The sequence below is a fragment of the Sander lucioperca genome, chromosome 20, assembly GCF_008315115.2.
Source record: "Sander lucioperca isolate FBNREF2018 chromosome 20, SLUC_FBN_1.2, whole genome shotgun sequence".
In the NCBI taxonomy this organism is placed as follows: Eukaryota; Metazoa; Chordata; class Actinopteri; order Perciformes; family Percidae; genus Sander; species Sander lucioperca.
In genome coordinates, this window is record NC_050192.1 from 252,501 (window position 1) to 270,735 (window position 18,235).

At 44.2% G+C, this 18,235-nt stretch overlaps 1 protein-coding gene across 5 annotated transcripts in view; it reads right to left on the minus strand.

Moving 5' to 3' along the window:
• The window catches only part of arhgef39 (Rho guanine nucleotide exchange factor (GEF) 39), a 64,798-nt gene that overhangs the window by 9,376 nt on the left and 37,187 nt on the right, over nt 1-18,235 (minus strand). For all 5 annotated transcript variants that reach the window (XM_035996196.1, XM_031288245.2, XM_035996195.1 and 2 more), the window contains 3 exons: nt 15,761-15,990; nt 8,420-8,508; nt 1,714-1,825 (listed from right to left, as the gene is read on the minus strand). In XM_035996196.1, coding sequence (XP_035852089.1) covers nt 1,714-1,825; nt 8,420-8,508; nt 15,761-15,990 — 431 coding nt within the window. The remainder of the gene's footprint in view (nt 1-1,713; nt 1,826-8,419; nt 8,509-15,760; nt 15,991-18,235) is intronic.

The window sequence follows — 18,235 nt, forward strand, 5'->3', positions numbered from 1 at the left end:
GTCAATACATCTGATTCTGATTTAGTCCAGACACATATTACTTGGTTGCAAATGGATTGTTGTGGCCAATAAACTTCATCATCGCCTTATTATAGTGAAGATTATTTATTTTTTGGGGGCATTTTTAGGCCTTTATTTCTCACAGGACAGTGCCCTGTAGTGAAGTTATTAGCAGAGCCGAGGGAACCTGTAGAGCTGGGGCTGACGCTCTGTGGGCTCATCACTACACTCCCATTACGGTCATGTAATCCACTGCTACTGTCCAAACACTGAGGGATTAGAGCAGCTTTATCTGGTGTACAAACAACCTTCAAGGCACATTGTTGTGACAGCAGAAATCGGTTTTAGTTACATTTGATTCATTGGTAACATATGAGTGGTTTGAAGAAACAACAATATTCAAGACTTCATATTTAACTTTGAGCTATTACATTAATTAGTACAGTACTTTGTATTTTATTGCGCCATCTACCTGCCCAGGGACTACGGGCGGAAACTAGCAATTTGCTACAACCTGGCACAAGACACCTATTAATGTTTTTTTGTGCACTGTCCCTGTTCAAATAAATAAATTACAATTACAAAAAGGGATTAATAATCAGACCAGGCCCCCATCAAGGCAAGGCAGCTTTATTTGTATAGCAAATGTCAGCAACAGGGCAATTCAAAGTGCTTTACATAAAATACTAAGGAGCAGTTCAAAACAATAAAAATATAAAATACGAGAAAAAAGTTATAGTGCAGTATAAGAAATTAACAATTATTTAAAGAAAGGCAGCTTCAAAAAGAAAGGTCTTCAGCCTTGATTTAAAAGAACTGAGAGTTGCGGCAGACCTGCAGTTTTCTGGGAGTTTGTTCCAGATATGTGGAGCATAAAAACTGAACGCTGCTTCCCCCTGTTTAGTTCTGACTCTGGGGACAGAAAGCAGACCTGTCCCGGACGACCTGAGAGGTCTGGAGGGTTCAGAATGTAGCAGCAGATCAAGACTGTATTTTGGCCCTAAACTGTTCAGTGATTTATAAACCAGCAGAAGTATTTTGAAATCAATTACTTGAGAGACAGGAAGCCAGTGTAAAGAACTGCAGTGATGTGATCCACTCTCTTGGTCTTAGTGAGGACTGGAGCAGCAGCGTTCTGAATCAGCTACAGCTGTCTTGAGTGATTTTTTAACAGTGGTCGAGTTTTTCCAAGTCCTGCTGAGACATAAGTCCTTTAACCCTCGATGTATTCTGAAGGTGATAGTAGGCTGACTTTGTAATGGTCTCAATGTGGCGGTTGAAATTCAGGTCTGAGTCCATGACTACACCAAGATCACTCACTCACTTGTACATTACAAGGGGGTAAGTGAGCATCCGGAAAGCGTACCTCCTATGGGGAGATTCTGAGGCTAAAAACGTTCTGTTCAAGTGTTTTGGACCATGATTGGGAATGATTGAGATTTCTCTTGGCACAGCTACCAGAAGACTTCCAACTTTCAGACAGGTTGCTCACGTCACATCTAAGTCTTCAAGCTCAGTTGGAGGCTGCTCAGTAACGCTCAGCCATCACCGGGAAAGAGACTGCTAATAGACTTCACGGGTCTCCGTCGAAGTCTATGGCCATTTCTTTCACTGTCTATGGTACATTATCGTATCATGACCGTGGGTTCAATGATTCCCACCTGTGCTTTAGCCACCTGACAGTTCTAACTGAACTCCGCGTGAGGAACTCACCATGTTCCTCTTCCTGCTGCCGGCTGTGTCGGCGGCGGCCGCGGCTGGTCCAAGCGGTCTGCGGCACAACTCATCTCTTTGATGCACTACGGTCTGCTTAGACTGCAGCTTCCTGTAAAGACAGCACACACTCAGCTAACAATTGATTGACTTCTTCTGTACAATTACACAATTCACAAAGACATACCTACAGCTAAGCCCTTTAAAGATGTGTGCATAAAAAAAACGTCTTAAAACTACTACTTACACTATCCCAAATGTTCCAATGAGACGCCGAACATGCTCATAAAGTTATTTTTAGTATGATTGTTTTGATCAGTTTATGTACAGTATATCACAATATGGCAAATGTATGCAAAATGGCCTTTAAAATAAACTGATATTCAGTGCCATGAAAATGAAAAATGTCCACATGTGACTTGAGGACTTTTCTACAAACAATAACTTTAACCATCAGAATACTTCATAACCTCTTCTGGCTTTAACATGGAGCCCAGCCTTTTGTAAAGCAATAACAGAATTACATTTCCACTGAGAGTAAACATGATAATATGGAAATGATCTCCAGCCACACACACTACATATACTAGAACAGGATCTTATGAGGCCAGCCTGAGAGATCTGCAGACGAAAAGGAAAGGAAGAGTTAAACTGTCCTTAGCCTTCAACTGCATCCCCGGTGGTCAGCCGTTCACTTCTTGTCACCAAGCATTGATCTAGGGCTGCAGCTATCGATTATTTTAGTAATCGGGTATTCTACCGATTATTCCATCGATTAATCGGATAAGAAATACTTTTGTTTTATTGAAGAGCAATAATAAACAATAGTTTGGTTAAATATTTGGAAAAAGCAACATTTTTGTTGCCTACATTGCTTACAATATCATCTCTCAAAAAACTAAACATATGAAGTGCATTTAAGTGCCATATTACATTGTAAAATTTTTAACGAAAACATTTTCTGAAATGACATCAACCTCACACTAAGGCATACATCAAACATACATAAACATGACCTTAAGTTGTGTAACTTAACTTTCACAACTACAAGTTTCATCCTGAGACTGATCTGTATATAGGCCTATATGTAAATATATGTAAATATTAATTATACTCAATCTATTTTAATTTATATATAATATATAAATTAAAATAGCTTGAGCTCTGTTACACTTATGCTAGTAGATCGTTGATCAGCTGTTTCTCCGTGAAGAGAGAGAGTGAGAGAAAATGGTGCACAACAATCAGCTGATTCTCCGAAGGGATAGTCAACAAGTCGGCTCTTTAGATCAAATTGTGGTCACCACTACGTATTTTCTTGTCTTTGTTTTTGCTAGTTGTTGTGTTTGGTGTAGTTTCATCATCCATACAACTCCGTGATTTACTTTTGTCGGGTCCGCTTCGTGGAATGGATGAGAAATGTTTTCTGTTGAGATGCTGAAGCATTGACGTTGTGCTATTATTGTGGTAAGCTAGTTTGGTTTTTCAGTAGACACACTGTCTACAGAGTTCTCGTTTTAACTGATTCCAAACTTTGGAAACTTTCTGTCGTTTTCTCCAGCCTGCCTCTTCTCTTAGCCTCTCACTATTTACGCTCTGGCATGTGCCGCCCGCAGACTGAGCAGCGTCTGGTGTGCGACAATAATAATGATCCGTGTGGAAACGCCGTCCGTCGGCGATACAACGTTGGTAACATTGATTTAACGAAGCTTCGAGGCAAATCATTTTGCATCGAGGATTTTTTGTAATTGAATTATTCGACTTATTCGAGGAAGCGTTTCAGCCCTACATTGATTTCCACACTAATTAAGTCCCTTGGCTAGGACTTTAGAGTGTGTGTGTGTGTGTGTATCAATAAGATTTTTTAATAAAAGGAAAGTTTAAGTCAAGTACAAACCAAAGACCTAAAGATGGCGCCGCAGAATGGCGACACGGTGTGTTGGAGCGCTCTGTTTTGTTTTGTGTTTTAACTTTGTTTCTTGCGATGGTACCCGTATCTCATTCACAAGTGAAGAGCTCGTGAACTTCAGGGCAACAACACCATCAGACTTATTTCCCACTTTTCTTCTCCCTTCACTGGAAATTTTGGACATTCTGGTCAAAGGTGCGCTCACCTTTGCTCACGGAGAGAAACGCCGGAGGAGAGGGAAACGGGCCGGTGCGCTGGTGCGTCTCCGCCAGCGAGGATCACGCACACCGTTACCTGGAATATTCCTCTCTAACGTGCGCTCTCTGCCCAACAAAGTGGAGGAATTACAACTGCTGTTGAGTGGAAACAGGACTTTTCTTCATCTGCTGTTTTGTGCTTCACGGAGACGTGGCTCTGTGGATTAATACCGGACTCTGCGCTGCAGCTGGCAGGCTTCCAGCTTTTCAGAGCGGACAGAGACACGGCTCTCTCCGGCAAAACTAAAGGTGGAGGAATCTGTTTCTACATCAACAGCGGTTGGTGCAACGACGTGACAGTGATCCAGCAGTATTGTTCTCCTGACCTGGAGTATTTCACCATAAACTGTAAGCCTTTTTATTCACCCCGTGAGTTCCATTCATTCATTCTGGTCGGTGTTTACATCTCACCGCAGGCCAACGTGCAGGACGCGCAGCGCATGCTTGCCGACCAGATACTGTGTGTGGAGCGGACCAACCCGGACTCCCTAGTTATTGTCCTTGGTGACTTTAATAAACCTCACTCATGAACTCCCTAAATATAGACAACATATTAAATGCCCGACCAGAGAGGAGAACATTCTGGATCACTGTTACACCACAGTCAGGGATGCTTATCACGCCGTCCCCCGTGTTGCACTGGGGCACTCTGACCACGTCATGGTCCACCTGATCCCCGCCTACAGGCAGAAACTAAAGCTCTGTAAACCTGTAGCGAGGACATCAAGGAAGTGGACCAGTGTAGCTGTGGAGGATCTCCAGTCGTGTTTGGATTGTACTGACTGGGATGTGTTCAGGACTGCTACCCACAGTCTGGATGAGTACACAGAGGCTGTGACGTCATACATCAGCTTCTGTGAGGACTGCTGTGTTCCATCAAGCACCAGGGTGAGTTACAACAATGACAAACCCTGGTTCACAGCCAAACTCAGAAGGTTAAGGCTGGCTAAGGAAGAGGCGTTCAGGAGTGGGGACAAAGACAGATTTAAAGAGTCAAAGTACAAATTTAGCAAGGCAGTGAAGGAGGCTAAACATCGGTACACTGAGAAGCTCCAACGCCAGTTCTCAGCTAATGACTCTGCGACTGTCTGGAAAGGACTTAGGCAGATCACCAACTTCAAGCCTAAAACCCCCCACTCCTTCAATGACTGACACCTAGCCAACGACCTGAACGAGTTCTACTGTCGATTTGAAAGACTAAAGGACAGTCCTGACACCATCCCCCACGACACCTCCCTACAGCTACAGCCACTGTGCATCACCTCCACCCCGCCCACCTCAGCAGGGTCCTGGGCCCCCCCACCAATGCCCTCCTTAAAGGTCCCCTCCACCTCCCCCCCCCCTCCCACCTCAGTGACGACTCTCTCCATTCACGAGAGGGACGTCAACAGACTGTTCAGGAGACAGAATCCCAGGAAAGCTGCTGGACCGGATGCTGTCTCCCCATCCAGCTTGAAGCACTGCGCTGACCAGCTGTCTCCAGTGTTCACAGACATTTTTAACACCTCACTGGAGACATGTCACGTGCCAGCCTGCTTCAAGACCTCAACCATAATCCCTGTCCCCAAGAAGCCAAGGACCACAGGACTTAATGACTTCAGACCCGTCGCCCTGACCTCTGTGGTTATGAAGTCCTTTGAGCGCCTTGTGCTTTCACACCTCAAAGACCTCACCGACCCCCTCCTGGACCCCCTGCAGTTTGCCTACAGAGCCAATAGGTCTGTAGACGATGCAGTCAACCTGGCCCTCCACTACATCCTCCGGCACCTGGACTCCGCAGGAACCTACGCCAGGATCCTGTTTGTGGACTTCAGCTCTGCCTTCAATACCATCATCCCGGCTCTGCTTCAGCAGAAACTCTCCCAGCTTGGTGTGCCTGACTCCACCTGCAGGTGGATCACTGACTTCCTGTCTGACAGGAAGCAGCATGTGAAGCTGGGGAAACACGTCTCCAACTCACAGACCATCAGCACCGGATCCCCCCAGGGCTGCGTTCTTTCTCCTCTGCTCTTCTCCCTGTACACCAACAGCTGCACCTCCAGTCACCAGTCCGTCAAGCTTCTGAAGTTTGCGGACGACACCTCCCTCATCGGACTCATCTCTGATGGAGACGAGTCCGCCTACAGGTGGGAGGCTGACCACCTGGTGACCTGGTGCAAGCAAAACAACCTAGAGCTCAACGCTCTAAAGACAGTGGAGATGGTTGTGGACTTCAGAAAGAACCCAGCCTCACCTGCCCCCATCACCCTCTGTGGCTCCACAATTGACACTGTGGAGTCTTTCCGCTTCCTGGGAACTACCATCTCCCAGGACCTCAAGTGGGAGCTGAACATCAGCTCCCTCGTCAAGAAAGCACAACAGAGGATGTACTTCCTGCGGCAGCTGAAGAAATTCAACCTGCCAAAGACAATGATGGTGCACTTCTACACAGCCATCATTGAGTCCATCCTCACATCCTCCATCACCATCTGGTACGCTGCTGCCACTGCCAAGGACAAGGGCAGGCTGCAGCGTGTCATTCGGTCAGCTGAGAAGGTGATTGGCTGCAATCTGCCGCCGCTCCAGGACCTATATGCCACCAGGACTCTGAAGCGTGCTGGTAAGATTGTGGCTGACCCCTCCCACCCCGGACACAAGCTCTTTGAGCCACTCCCCTCTGGCAGGAGGATGAGGTCCATCAGGACCAAAACCTCACGCCACATAAACAGTTTTTTCCCCTCTGCCACTAGCCTTCTAAACAAGGCTCGGAATCCATCCTGACTCTCTCCACACCCCACCTCTGGCTCCTCATGCCACTGTACCTACTCTGCTGTAGCGTCCCTTTTCACTACTGTTTAACTTATTTTATTATTTATTTAAATTTATTTTATCGTTATTAATACGTACTGTGTGTATATGTTTATACTTATATTGTTTATATCTTTTTATCCTTCTTATATTTGTATGTGTGACATGCTCCAATAACACCATGACAAATTCCTCGTATGTGCAACGTACTTGGCAATAAAGCCCTTTCTGATTCTGATTCTGAACTTCGTTAGAGTTATGTCTGCAGTCGCCGACAATAGATAGCTGGTAGTTAAGGATGAGTGTGAGTGTGTGTGTGTGTGTGTGTAAAGCGGGAATTCTGCCTGGAAACAATGGCTACCAATCTGTTAGGACTTCACCCCAGAAAACACAAAATACATTTTTATAATCATTGAGAACAACATTGGATAGATTCAGAGATGTCAGTGCAGGCAGTGTGTAGTCTTTGTAAAATCATTAATTTATTTATTAATAATAATTTATTTAGCACACACACACACACACACACACACACACACACACCCTCTCCTCCCAGTGGTGTGAGTGCTGCTGACCCTTGGTCCTCTTAGCCTGTCCTCTAGCACAGATAATTACACTCCCTGGAGTTTACCCCATCTGCTGGCTGCTCCCAGCTCTTTGACAGCTTCCTCTCTCCCCGCTCTGACAGAGTAATAAACTAATTAGCCTGGCAGGGGACGCCGGAGTCGGGCCCTTCAGCACAGCGGTGCTGACCCAGACCTTCCTCTGGGGACCCGGGTCCGGGCCCCTTCCTGAGCTCTGGCTGATCAATGAGAGACAGACAGCCGAAGTACAGGATCAGCCGCTGTCAAACTTGGTCTTTCCCTACTGAGAGTTAGGACAACCAACCACTTGCCACACACTGCACGCTCAGCCCACAGCTATTCTTCTATAGATGTACATTCAAATGTGTGTGTTTGTGTGTCTGTATGTCTGTGTATGTGTGTTAGGGCTGCAGGATATTTTGATTCATCGTCTACAGTATATCGCGATGTGTGCCTGTACGATAGTCACATCGCAGGACTTTTTGCTGCTTGACAGAAAAGTAAACTCTTACGTTCTCCTTTTACATGATTGTTACCGGCCGACCCTTCCCCTTTAAGACAGGCGGCCATGTGGGCAACGTGTGAATGTGACGTAACAGTACTCCGACGGGATTGTTATGGGAAGTGAGGCTCTCTGTGTGTAGAAAAGTACCGTGAGCGGCAGCTGCCGCAGACACAGTGATGCACATGCTTTTCCATGGGTAGTGAAGCTCCAGTAGACAGTCTTTTATGTTCACTGCAAAGACAAACTAAATCACCTGATTAATGCAACGTAACCACAACGTCTCCCGGCCATTTTTATTTTCTATGTAGATGCACTCCCTTACAAAATCACCCCAGTAGTCGAGAACTATTTATTATCTCCAAATACAGCTATTAATGTCTTCTGGCTAAAATTACACTCTTTTTTCATATCGCAATATATATTGCACGCAAAAAAAAAATTGCAATGTCAGTTTTTTCCAATATCTTGCAGGATATTGATGTGTGTGTGTCTGTGTGTGTGTATGTGTGTCTGTGTGTATGTGTATGTACGTATGTGTGTCTGTGTGCGTGTGTGTGCGTGTGTGTGCGTGTGTGTGTGTGTGTGTGTGTGTGTGTGTGTGTGTGTGTGTGTGTGTGTGTGTGTGTGTGTGTATGTGTATGTGTGTGTGTGTGTGCGTGTGTACCCGACAGCGGAGCTCAGGCTCTGGTACCAGTCATTGAGCTCCTCCTGGTTGCAGGACATCAGCAGGAGTTTGGCCTTGGGGAAGGTTAGCTGGAGGGAGAGGAGAGGAGTTAGAATGTGTGGTGACAGTACGGGTGCTTTGTAGGACTATTGATCTCATCAGTTATCTTCTTTATGTTAAAGCCTCTTTAAGTAGGATTCGGCATCGAGAACCGGTTCCAACTTGGAATTGTTTATATATTAAAAAAAACAAAAAAAAAACCAAACTTCTTTATTGGAATTGTTTCGAATCTGATCATCGGGTCCAAATTTAACACGCGCAAGTTTGGGTTTCCGTAGCGACCACCGTACTTCCAGGTGCTTGTTGTTGTTGTGTTGCAGCCATCGAGCGCAGGTAGCGGCGCTCTAGTGTGGCTTTATTTTACTTTGAAAAAGCCCGGTAATACTGTAAATCAACACTGAATAAAAATTAAATGTTCCTCTTATCTCTGAAATAAGCATGTGACCCGTTTCAACTCCACCCTTCGAAGAATCAGAATCGAAAATCTATAAGAACCGGAATAGAAAGGAAGGAATTGGAATCAGAGTTGGTCAAATCAAAACAATGCCCCACCCTATCTGTAAGTGTATGCTAACAAGACTGAGAGAAAAGGGACTCAAGACACCCTCAAGACATAGTGTGACTTTATTAGCCAGATATGACAAATACTGATTTCAACTGTGTATTTTGAGGATTAATCCAAATTGTGGCAATGTCACTCACTCAGTCTTTGATAGATGGATCAAAACTTTGCTGGGACAAATGACAGTTTTCGGGGACATTTTGTCATTCTTCAGGGCCAGCACCGTGACGTGAAAGATGCATTCCAGGCATGGGAACCATAACAAACTGTAAATCTATCAGCTTTATTTTAGTAGGTGGACCGTCTGTTAGTCTCTCTACAGTACAGCGGGGCTGACACTGCAGGAACACTGTCAAAACAGTAGAGGGCAGAACAAAGCAAGCAAAAAGCTCTCCTTCCTGCTAGCTCGTCCTGAAACTAAACCTCCTGCTGCTCTTCACAGGCCTTCAGCGCCATTAAAACCACTGAAATGTGAAGGTAGAGAAAACAGAGAACGCAGGTAAAGTAGCAGGATGTGTCACATGAACAGGGAACACAACGCTGTGTCCTTACAGGCAGCTGTGACAGGCTCCTCTCCGAGTCAACAGTAATTATCAACTCTCCCGTTCACATGGCTAAAGCCAGCCATAATTGTACTGGTCAAACAAAGCAAAAAGGAGTTGGAGGCCAAACAAAAGGGGCTTTTAGAGCAGCGTAATTACACTGGGAACGCTATTCCAGGGGATCAGAATTAGGCCTCCGCCATATTAAATGACCTTTCCCATTTACCTGCGGCTGCAGCCACTGCGCAGGCAGCTAGCTCGCTGAGAAGTGACATATCGATTATTTCAATGTGTGTTTAGACAGAACCTTACACTGGTACAGAGGAGTGTAAAGCTCATCGCACATAATGGTGTTTTTACACAAGGGGTCTCATTATACATTAAATAGATTAAGATTTCAAAAGTACCATCATCAAAAGTATTATCTAATTACAGAGTTCAGCGAGTGGGGCCGAAACTGAGTGCCGCGTGATATTAGGCCCTCGCCGCTTGGGGGACGGCGGTTGATTTATGCACAAATAGATTCCACTTCTATTGCAATGCGGTAATTAGGGATTTGTCAGGAAATCTGACCCTCTTAGGTAGAAATTACTTTGTATAATAAGAACGGCGGGGCACAGAGCCTCATCGCTGCACATAATTTAGCTTGATTATTTATACATCAAAGAGAATGTGTCAGGGATGTGGGAAAATATTCAAGCAGCGAGGGGATATTAGCAGGGGGAAGACTGCCGACGGAGAGCGGAGAGAAGGAGGACCGACGGAGGGAGAGGAGAAGACGCAAGATGAAGAGAAAAACCACAAATAAAAGCCAGCTCTCTACAAACGTGAGCAAGAAAGAAAAAAAAAAACACACACACACCGGAAATTTTAATAAAAGCTATTCCTTACTTTGCATATAGATTGCCATGGCATTTACAGCTGTCAAATTTAATTTGGCTTTAATTCTTCATGGCCCTGGATGAGGAGGGCCCTGGAGTGCTGACAGCCCTTTTCCTGGAGCTCAGGTAGGGGCCCGGGATCAATAATGTGTCCTTATGAGAAATTACGTGTAATGCTATTGAGTATGCATTTGGGCCTCGGTGGGATAAGAGGCTAATGAAATGCCATTTCTGCCATTAGATAACGGCGCTGCGCGCTGGCGGAGAGCAGCGACAGGTTTGAGGAAGATGTATTTACTGGAGGGCCGGAAGAGATGGATCTGCAGCCTAATCTGATCCAGCAACTCAGAAGATTCTGTTACACACACACACACACACACACACACACACACACACACACACACACACACACACACACACACACACACACACGAGGATTACCTGAATTCACCCTCTGATCTGTGTTTGTGCTACACTCTCACAACATATATACAGTCAGTAGTTTACACTGACTGTTAATAAAATCTCTTTAATAATAATAATAATAATAATAATAATAATAATAATAATAATAATAATATATTGTATTTATGGGCGCCTTTCATAGCACTCAATGACACCTTACAGTTAAAACAAACAAAAACACAGTTAAAAATATAATTAAAACAAACATTTAAAAATTGCGATAGAAAATGAAAAGAAAGCTATATCTGGATGAACTGGATGGAGAGTGGAGTTATGTGGGGTAGGCCTTTCGGGATAGGTGAGTTTTAAGGGAGGCACTGGGTCCTAACGGCTGATTCCATCTGCACTGACACCATCAGGTAACAAAGCTCTCACTAATATCATTTTTTTACTACTGAATGCTGTCAAGTATCAACACTGGCATCAAACGTCTGCTCAGAGGGTAAACTGGAATTGAACTTTTTTTTATTTTTAAGGGATTAAGAAAAAACTGTTCTTAAACGCCGCTGATGGCTGCAACAGTATTCTGTTTTCATGATCCCTTCTATCTACTTATTGTTTGAATCATTCAGTGTCACAACTCACCGTATCCCAACGTGTTTAAAAAAAATCAGAGCTGACACAAGCAGTTCAGCAATTATTGGGTTGATAGACAGAAATTGAATTGGCAACTATTTTTATAATTTGTAAATGATAACAGTTGTCAAGCACATACGGAAAATCCTCGTCTTCTCAAATGTGATCTCTGTTTTTATAGAAAATAAAGGGAATGTCTTTAGGTTTCGGACATACCAAGACATCCCTAGATGTCACCTTAGGTTGTTAGAAGGTGGCATGGACATTTTTTTCACTTTTTGACATTTGATAAATAATAAATACTAAATGCTTAAAAAAATAAATAGACAGGTTAATAGTCATAAAGTGCAGCCTATTTGAAATGACTCTTAGTTACTCTGACCAACAGCTAAAAGTGTGTGCTAAAAGACACATCAAACATTTACTGGGTCCCAGGTTCTTCAATGTGGTAGGTTTATTAGTTACTTAATACGTGAACAATCAGTTTGTGGTGTTATTAGATCACTGACTGTGTGCGACTGCCGCTGTGTGAACCCAGCTTTAACATTTGGGAGCAGACGCGGAGTCGTCAGGCTCTGCGTAGCTGCTGTGCATCACATTAGCGGCGCAACATAGCTCTATCTGCTGAAATGAATATTGATAGCGTGCAGCGCTGGCATTAAAGACTCGCAGCAGAAAGGCTTTGGGTACTCACTCAATGACGCGTGACTCCTTCCTTTGAATGTTTCATGACAGCACCTACATCATTTAGACACTATTTGTCAGCAAGCAGCTGTGCGGAGCGCTGAGAGACGGATCAGACGGAGAGCAGAAACACATTCAAAGTGCAACTTTTGGGCTACTTCTACAAGGGGTTGGAGTGATTAGGGAGAACACAGTCTTCCCTGACGAGCACAACTAAATGCCATTTCCATACAGTGAGGCTGGAAGCCATTCAGGGAACCTCTGCGTGGCGGATTATACAACAGCAAGCATCACGGCCAGAAGTAAGACAAATCAAAAGTGGAAATTAAATAATGCCTCTGCTAAGGACGCACTCATGTGTACATACAAATCAATGAACAGATGTCTCGCCACCTGCTGCCCGACAAACACGCAGAGCATATTCAACTTTTCACAGTTTCTCTACAGTTACACAACAAACTTCAAACCCTGTGTCGACCGCTGGAGAACACTGTGATATGTACAACAGACAGAGCTCAGTGAGAGCCATCAACCTGGTATGGTCACCTGACGCACGCGCACGCGCGCACACACACACACACACACACACACACACACACACACACACACACACACACACAGGGCTGTCAATTGATTAAAATTTGTAATCATGATTAATTGTGTGTTGTAACTAAAAGACTTTCTAGTTTATTGTTGTTGGACTGCTTAAGCAAGTTTAGTCTTTAAGCTTTTTGAGTGTTATTTATTTATTTATGATCTGCTCTCGCGGGTACCGAAACCCGGTTCCACTATGGATCCGGTTCCTACGCAAACGTAATTAATTGCAAATTAATGGCACTTTTTTTCTTTTCCAAATGCAAATTGTTTTTTAAGTTTTTAATGCTCAAGTGGTGTTTGAGACTGGACGTACTCTGGTGGTAACTCAGTTCACATCCACAGTACCGGCAGACAACTTTAGTCTTGAGGAGAGAACCACCTGGAAGGGCTTTGAACTCAACTTGCCATTCAAAAGACTCTTTTCTTCCTCCATTTCTGCTCAAGGAGCTTTATCTCTGCTCGCCTTCCACTCCCGTTTATTATTGTATTGTATTGTATTTAGTATTATAAAACCCGCTACAGACTTCCCGTGCAGTGCTGCTGTGCAGAGGGGGGAGAGAGAAGCGCCGTTTAGTGTTTAACCCATGATCTGTGGACTGTGTGCATAGGAATGAATTACAATAGAAATATATTTGTAATAAGTTGCTGAGAGGGTCTGAAAAGTTGCTAAATCTAGCGAGAAAGTGGCCAAGTGGGCAACACTGTCCCCAACCTTACTGCTGCAGCTTCCTGATCTCCCAAACTACGGAGCCAAATCACAGAACGTGCTGGCGTTAATCGCACGTTCAAAAATGAGTGCCATTAAAAGGAATCTGCGTTAGCGTTAATTATGACAACCCTAGTATATCTTGGGCCCTATTTTAATGATCTGAAACGCAAGTATCAAACGCCAAACGCAAGTAGCTTTGTGGGCGGATCTCGGGCGCTGTTGCTATTATACCGGCCGAAAAATGACTGTTGTGCCTGACGCAAATCTAAAATGGGTTGGTCTGAAGTAGCTACATTACTCATAGGTGTGGTTTGGGCGTAACGTGCAATAAACCAATCAGAGCGTTATCTCACATTCCCTTTAAAAGCAGGCGCGCTTGTTCCATGGCGGATTGCTATTATAATGGCAGATTTGCTAGGCGCACGCTCTTAATACATCCATGGGCGCACGCCAGGAGCGGTTCACAGCCGAGGAGACCAACGTTTGCTATTGATTTTTCTTTTTGTCAAAATGTAAATAAAGAAATGTCACAAAAACATACTTTCCGATGTGTTGGGCTCACTCTCATTGAATCACGAGGTTATGAATGCATGGTGATATTTTTGCAATGTAGTCTAACATTAGACCGAGATGACCTCACTATAGACGATGCAGCTCTTCTGTCTCTCCTCTCCCGTGCTGCTGCTGGGGCATTTGGGTTAACTGGCATCGGCACATGCAGTTCAACATCACATCTCCTTAAGTCCTCTAATATTTCCTCATTTATGTCATCACCACATCCATGATTCATGGAGATGTTGTGTAAAACAAGGTCATATTTTTCCTTGTATTTATGTATGGTTTGCAAAAATGGGAACTGCTGGGTCCGTGAGATGAGAGAAGCAAAGTGTATGCGCGGTGTGCACACTCTAAATTACGGCCAAGCATGCGCCCTTAAAATAGCATTTGAATAACGCGCCACTTACTTTAGACTAGGTTTTTCCTGGTCTGTGGCAGATAATAGTACAAAATAGCACTGGGGAACGTTTGCCCCGGAACACGCCTCCTCTTTTTGCTGAACCGCCCCCGGGAGTGCAAGTTCTTTTCCTAATTTGGAAAATGTGAGTCTGTGGAGGGAAAAGTCCGCTGTGCGTCGGGTGCAAAATAGGAATGATACATGCGTCGGTGTACAAAGTCAATTGCGCTGGGTGCAAGATAGGGCCCATAGTATGCTTTGTGTCATGTGCTATCAGTATCAGGGTTTCCCGCAGCACTTTGCAGCTCGGGCGGCCCACCTAAGCTGGGGAACCCTACCGCCTTAACTAGGTCGTCGTCGTCAAAAAAAAATCCGCTGCACAAAAGGCTGTCAAGTGCATCTCGGAGAATAGCGCGGACGCGCTTCACACCGCGAGCAAGCATGCGCGCCACACAGCCAAAATGAGAGAAAGAAAAAGAGACGTGGTCCGTCGCTGTCTGGAGGATAACTAGCCAGTTGTAGCGTGTGTGTCCGTGAGAAATGTAAGACGTATAACTTATGTTTTGGGTTTATTTAAGCCTGTTATTGTATTAGTCTATAGTTCTTGTAAATTTAAAGTAAGTTAGCTGGTGATTTTGTTGTTTGAGTTCTTCACCTACTAGCTAGGTTGCACGTGCCTGTTGATTCGATATAATGGTGATTGTTGAACGCCCTTGCTCCCGTTTGTATTTTATGTGCATTATTTCCATATCCTGTAGCGATGCTAGATGTCAGCTCTGCCATAAGCAGTGACTGACCACCTTTGCACATTTTGACAATGTTGTTTTGTACTTTCTTTTGCACTTTAGTGTTGTATAGTTTGTATACTGTTTGTTAAAATTGTTTCAGTTGTTAATGACAAATATTTGTAACCATGTGTATGGTGTTGTATAGTTTGTATGGTGTTTGTAATGAAAATAAGCATCAAGGGCCCTTGAATTGATCTTTTTAAAACCAAGGATAGCTTGTAGCGATGCTAGATGTCAGCTCTGCCATAAGCAGTGACTGTGATCACCTTTGCACATTTTGAATGTTGTTTTGCACTTTCTTATTTATTATTATATATTATTATTTAAATTTTATATTTAGTGTTTAATAAATAATTGTTAAATGTAGTAGAGAGCCTGCAGTCTATCGCACAAAGAAGCACCCAGTAGTACTACAGTAGTAGTCTAATATTCTCTCCCCTTCTTTCCACTGCGACTTGAGCTGAACACTATCTAAGCCAATATCCCAGAAACTCCCTGATCCCTGACCGGAGCAGTACTCACGCTGAGCAGGCCTCCCTGGCTCCGGGTGTGGCCAAACACCTTCTCCACGGTGCAGTCCTGCAGGGGGTAGGCGCGCTGGCCCGAAAACCTGTCTCCGCTGGACAGCCGCAGCGGGCCGCAGCGCTTGGCCTGCAGCAGCATGTCAGAGAAGAGGAAGAACATCTTGGGCTGAACGTCTGCACCTTTAGGAGGAACCACCTTCAGCCAGCCCTCCCGGATGTACCACCGCCCTGCGCACACACACACACACACACACACACACACACACACACACACAGATGTGTGAGATCAGTCATCTCACACATTCAACACTACAGCTGGAGGTCCATACACAACACTGTACATAACTGGACAGAACAAAGGCATGTTTCAGTTTCACTTCTCTTACACTGTGTCTCCTGAGCAGTTTGTTACAGAAATGCTCTTTACATTTCCCAGAACATCCCAAATCCAAACTGTTCTGCTGATTAGGGCTGCACAATTAATCACAATTGCAACATGAACTAGGGCAATATCCAATATTTGTTAAAGGCAAAACACGTGTCAAACCATTCTAAAATAAAGTATTGTGATGCTGCAGAGACATCCCAGCCTACAAATCCTATCCTACAGAGTAAAGAAAAAGTCTTTGTTTGCTACAGATCCTCACAAAAAAAAAAAAATCACACTTCAATCATTTAAAAAAATATTTATTTTTCAATGAAAATTACAATAATAATACAAAAATGATCATTCCCTCCAATATGGTGAATCATATCGCAATCGCAATATCGCAGTTAGATATTTTCCTCACATCGTGCAGCCCTACTGCTGATCCATGGCGACCCTGATCAGGGTCAAACAATCCAGTGGGATAACCCTTAGGTTGGGCTCTATTGTAGATCTGGATCTGGGTTAGTTAAGCTCTGGAGTTAACAGCTATATTCATTTTTTCTCTCCCCAGGCTCGTTTTTATTAGCAAAGAGAACTGCTGTGCATGTCATTCTGGTAACATTAGCAGGCTTCTCATTTTGAGCCAGGGCTAACCATTGCACATAACCAGCGACTAATGAACGCTGTAGCTGGTTGACATTAATCCCATAATGGCTGCTGTCTGGTCAACAGCACAAAAGAGTCAGATTCAGACACTTTATCAATCCCAACGGACAATTCATTTGCAGATTCCCAGTCCATACAGTGAAAAGAAAAAAGAGCGTCAGCTCCTCTGGAGGAAAAGATCCAGCTTGCTGTGTCATGTTTGTGAGTTAGTACGTTGGAGTGAATACTCCATGTCCTGATTTGTAAAATGCCATTGTGCTGCTCATCTTATTTACATGCTTTAGCCACAGGTTGTTAACATTAGAGATCTTTGAGTTTTGGGTATTTTTTAATTGAAGGTACTTGCCAATGTCGAAAGCTGAACCGGACTGAAATTCGATAAGGGATTCAGAAGGATTCCGATTCAATAAATGGATTAAATACTGAATTTGGATTCAAACAAACACTACTGAATCGCAAACCTACATACCAGGCATTCAGATTGAGCACCAATGCAGGTCAACCAACGTCACAGTGTGTGTAATAAGAGTGTAATAATGCTCAACATCAAATTGCAGAACTGCAGAGAATGAAAACAATGGGAGTAACTCAGCCATGAGTGAATTAAAAAGTGAATCTAAGACAGACTCAGTAGGAGGTAGGCCTGTGAGGAAAGCTCTCATCTCTTTCACCGTGATTGACAGCAGCATGATGATAGCTAATAAGCAAGAGGCTGACATTTGGATAGATAAGATGAGAATTCAGCCTGGGTCCAGGCTGCTTTGGTAATTGGCCCAGCCAGTAGCCTGTGATTGCAGCTAGCCTGAGTGGCCGGAGCTGTGCCTCTGGGGCTCAGAGAGGACTTTTCCAGCTACAGACGAGCCCACTGAGATTAAGTGGCGGGGCCAGGCAGGGGTCAAATTGCTTTTAAAATGCCATGGGCCTCAAACGGAACAGTCAAGGAACACGCTGTGACTCTCTCAGGTGTTGTGTGGAGATTGGAGCTGTGGTTGTGATCGTTCCATTAAATATTAAAAATAAAAATAAGACCCCGCTTGAGTCTTATACATCCCTGTAAAGACAACAGAGCAAGCAGTCATTTGAATGCGTTGTTACAAAAACCACAGTCAGATCTGTCATGTCAACACTTGAGGACAAGTGTAGTGGAACTGTCCTCATGAACCAGATCACCTGCACCCTCAGCTCTCTCTCTTTTAGTGGGCATTCATACCAAGAATGAATGCCCATACTAGCTGGGGTCTATGAAACGGACCATTTTCTTTGACGTCCTGTTGTGTCATTTAACGCCCCCAACAAAGCACACGTGGACTTTATATTTCACAATTACCAGTTTTTCGTCTGATCGTTTATAGATTTTGATGTTTCCGAGTGTACTTGAAGGCAGCTTCATTTCACAGGAGAGAGAGAGAGAATAGAGAGGAGCGAGACATAGCGAGT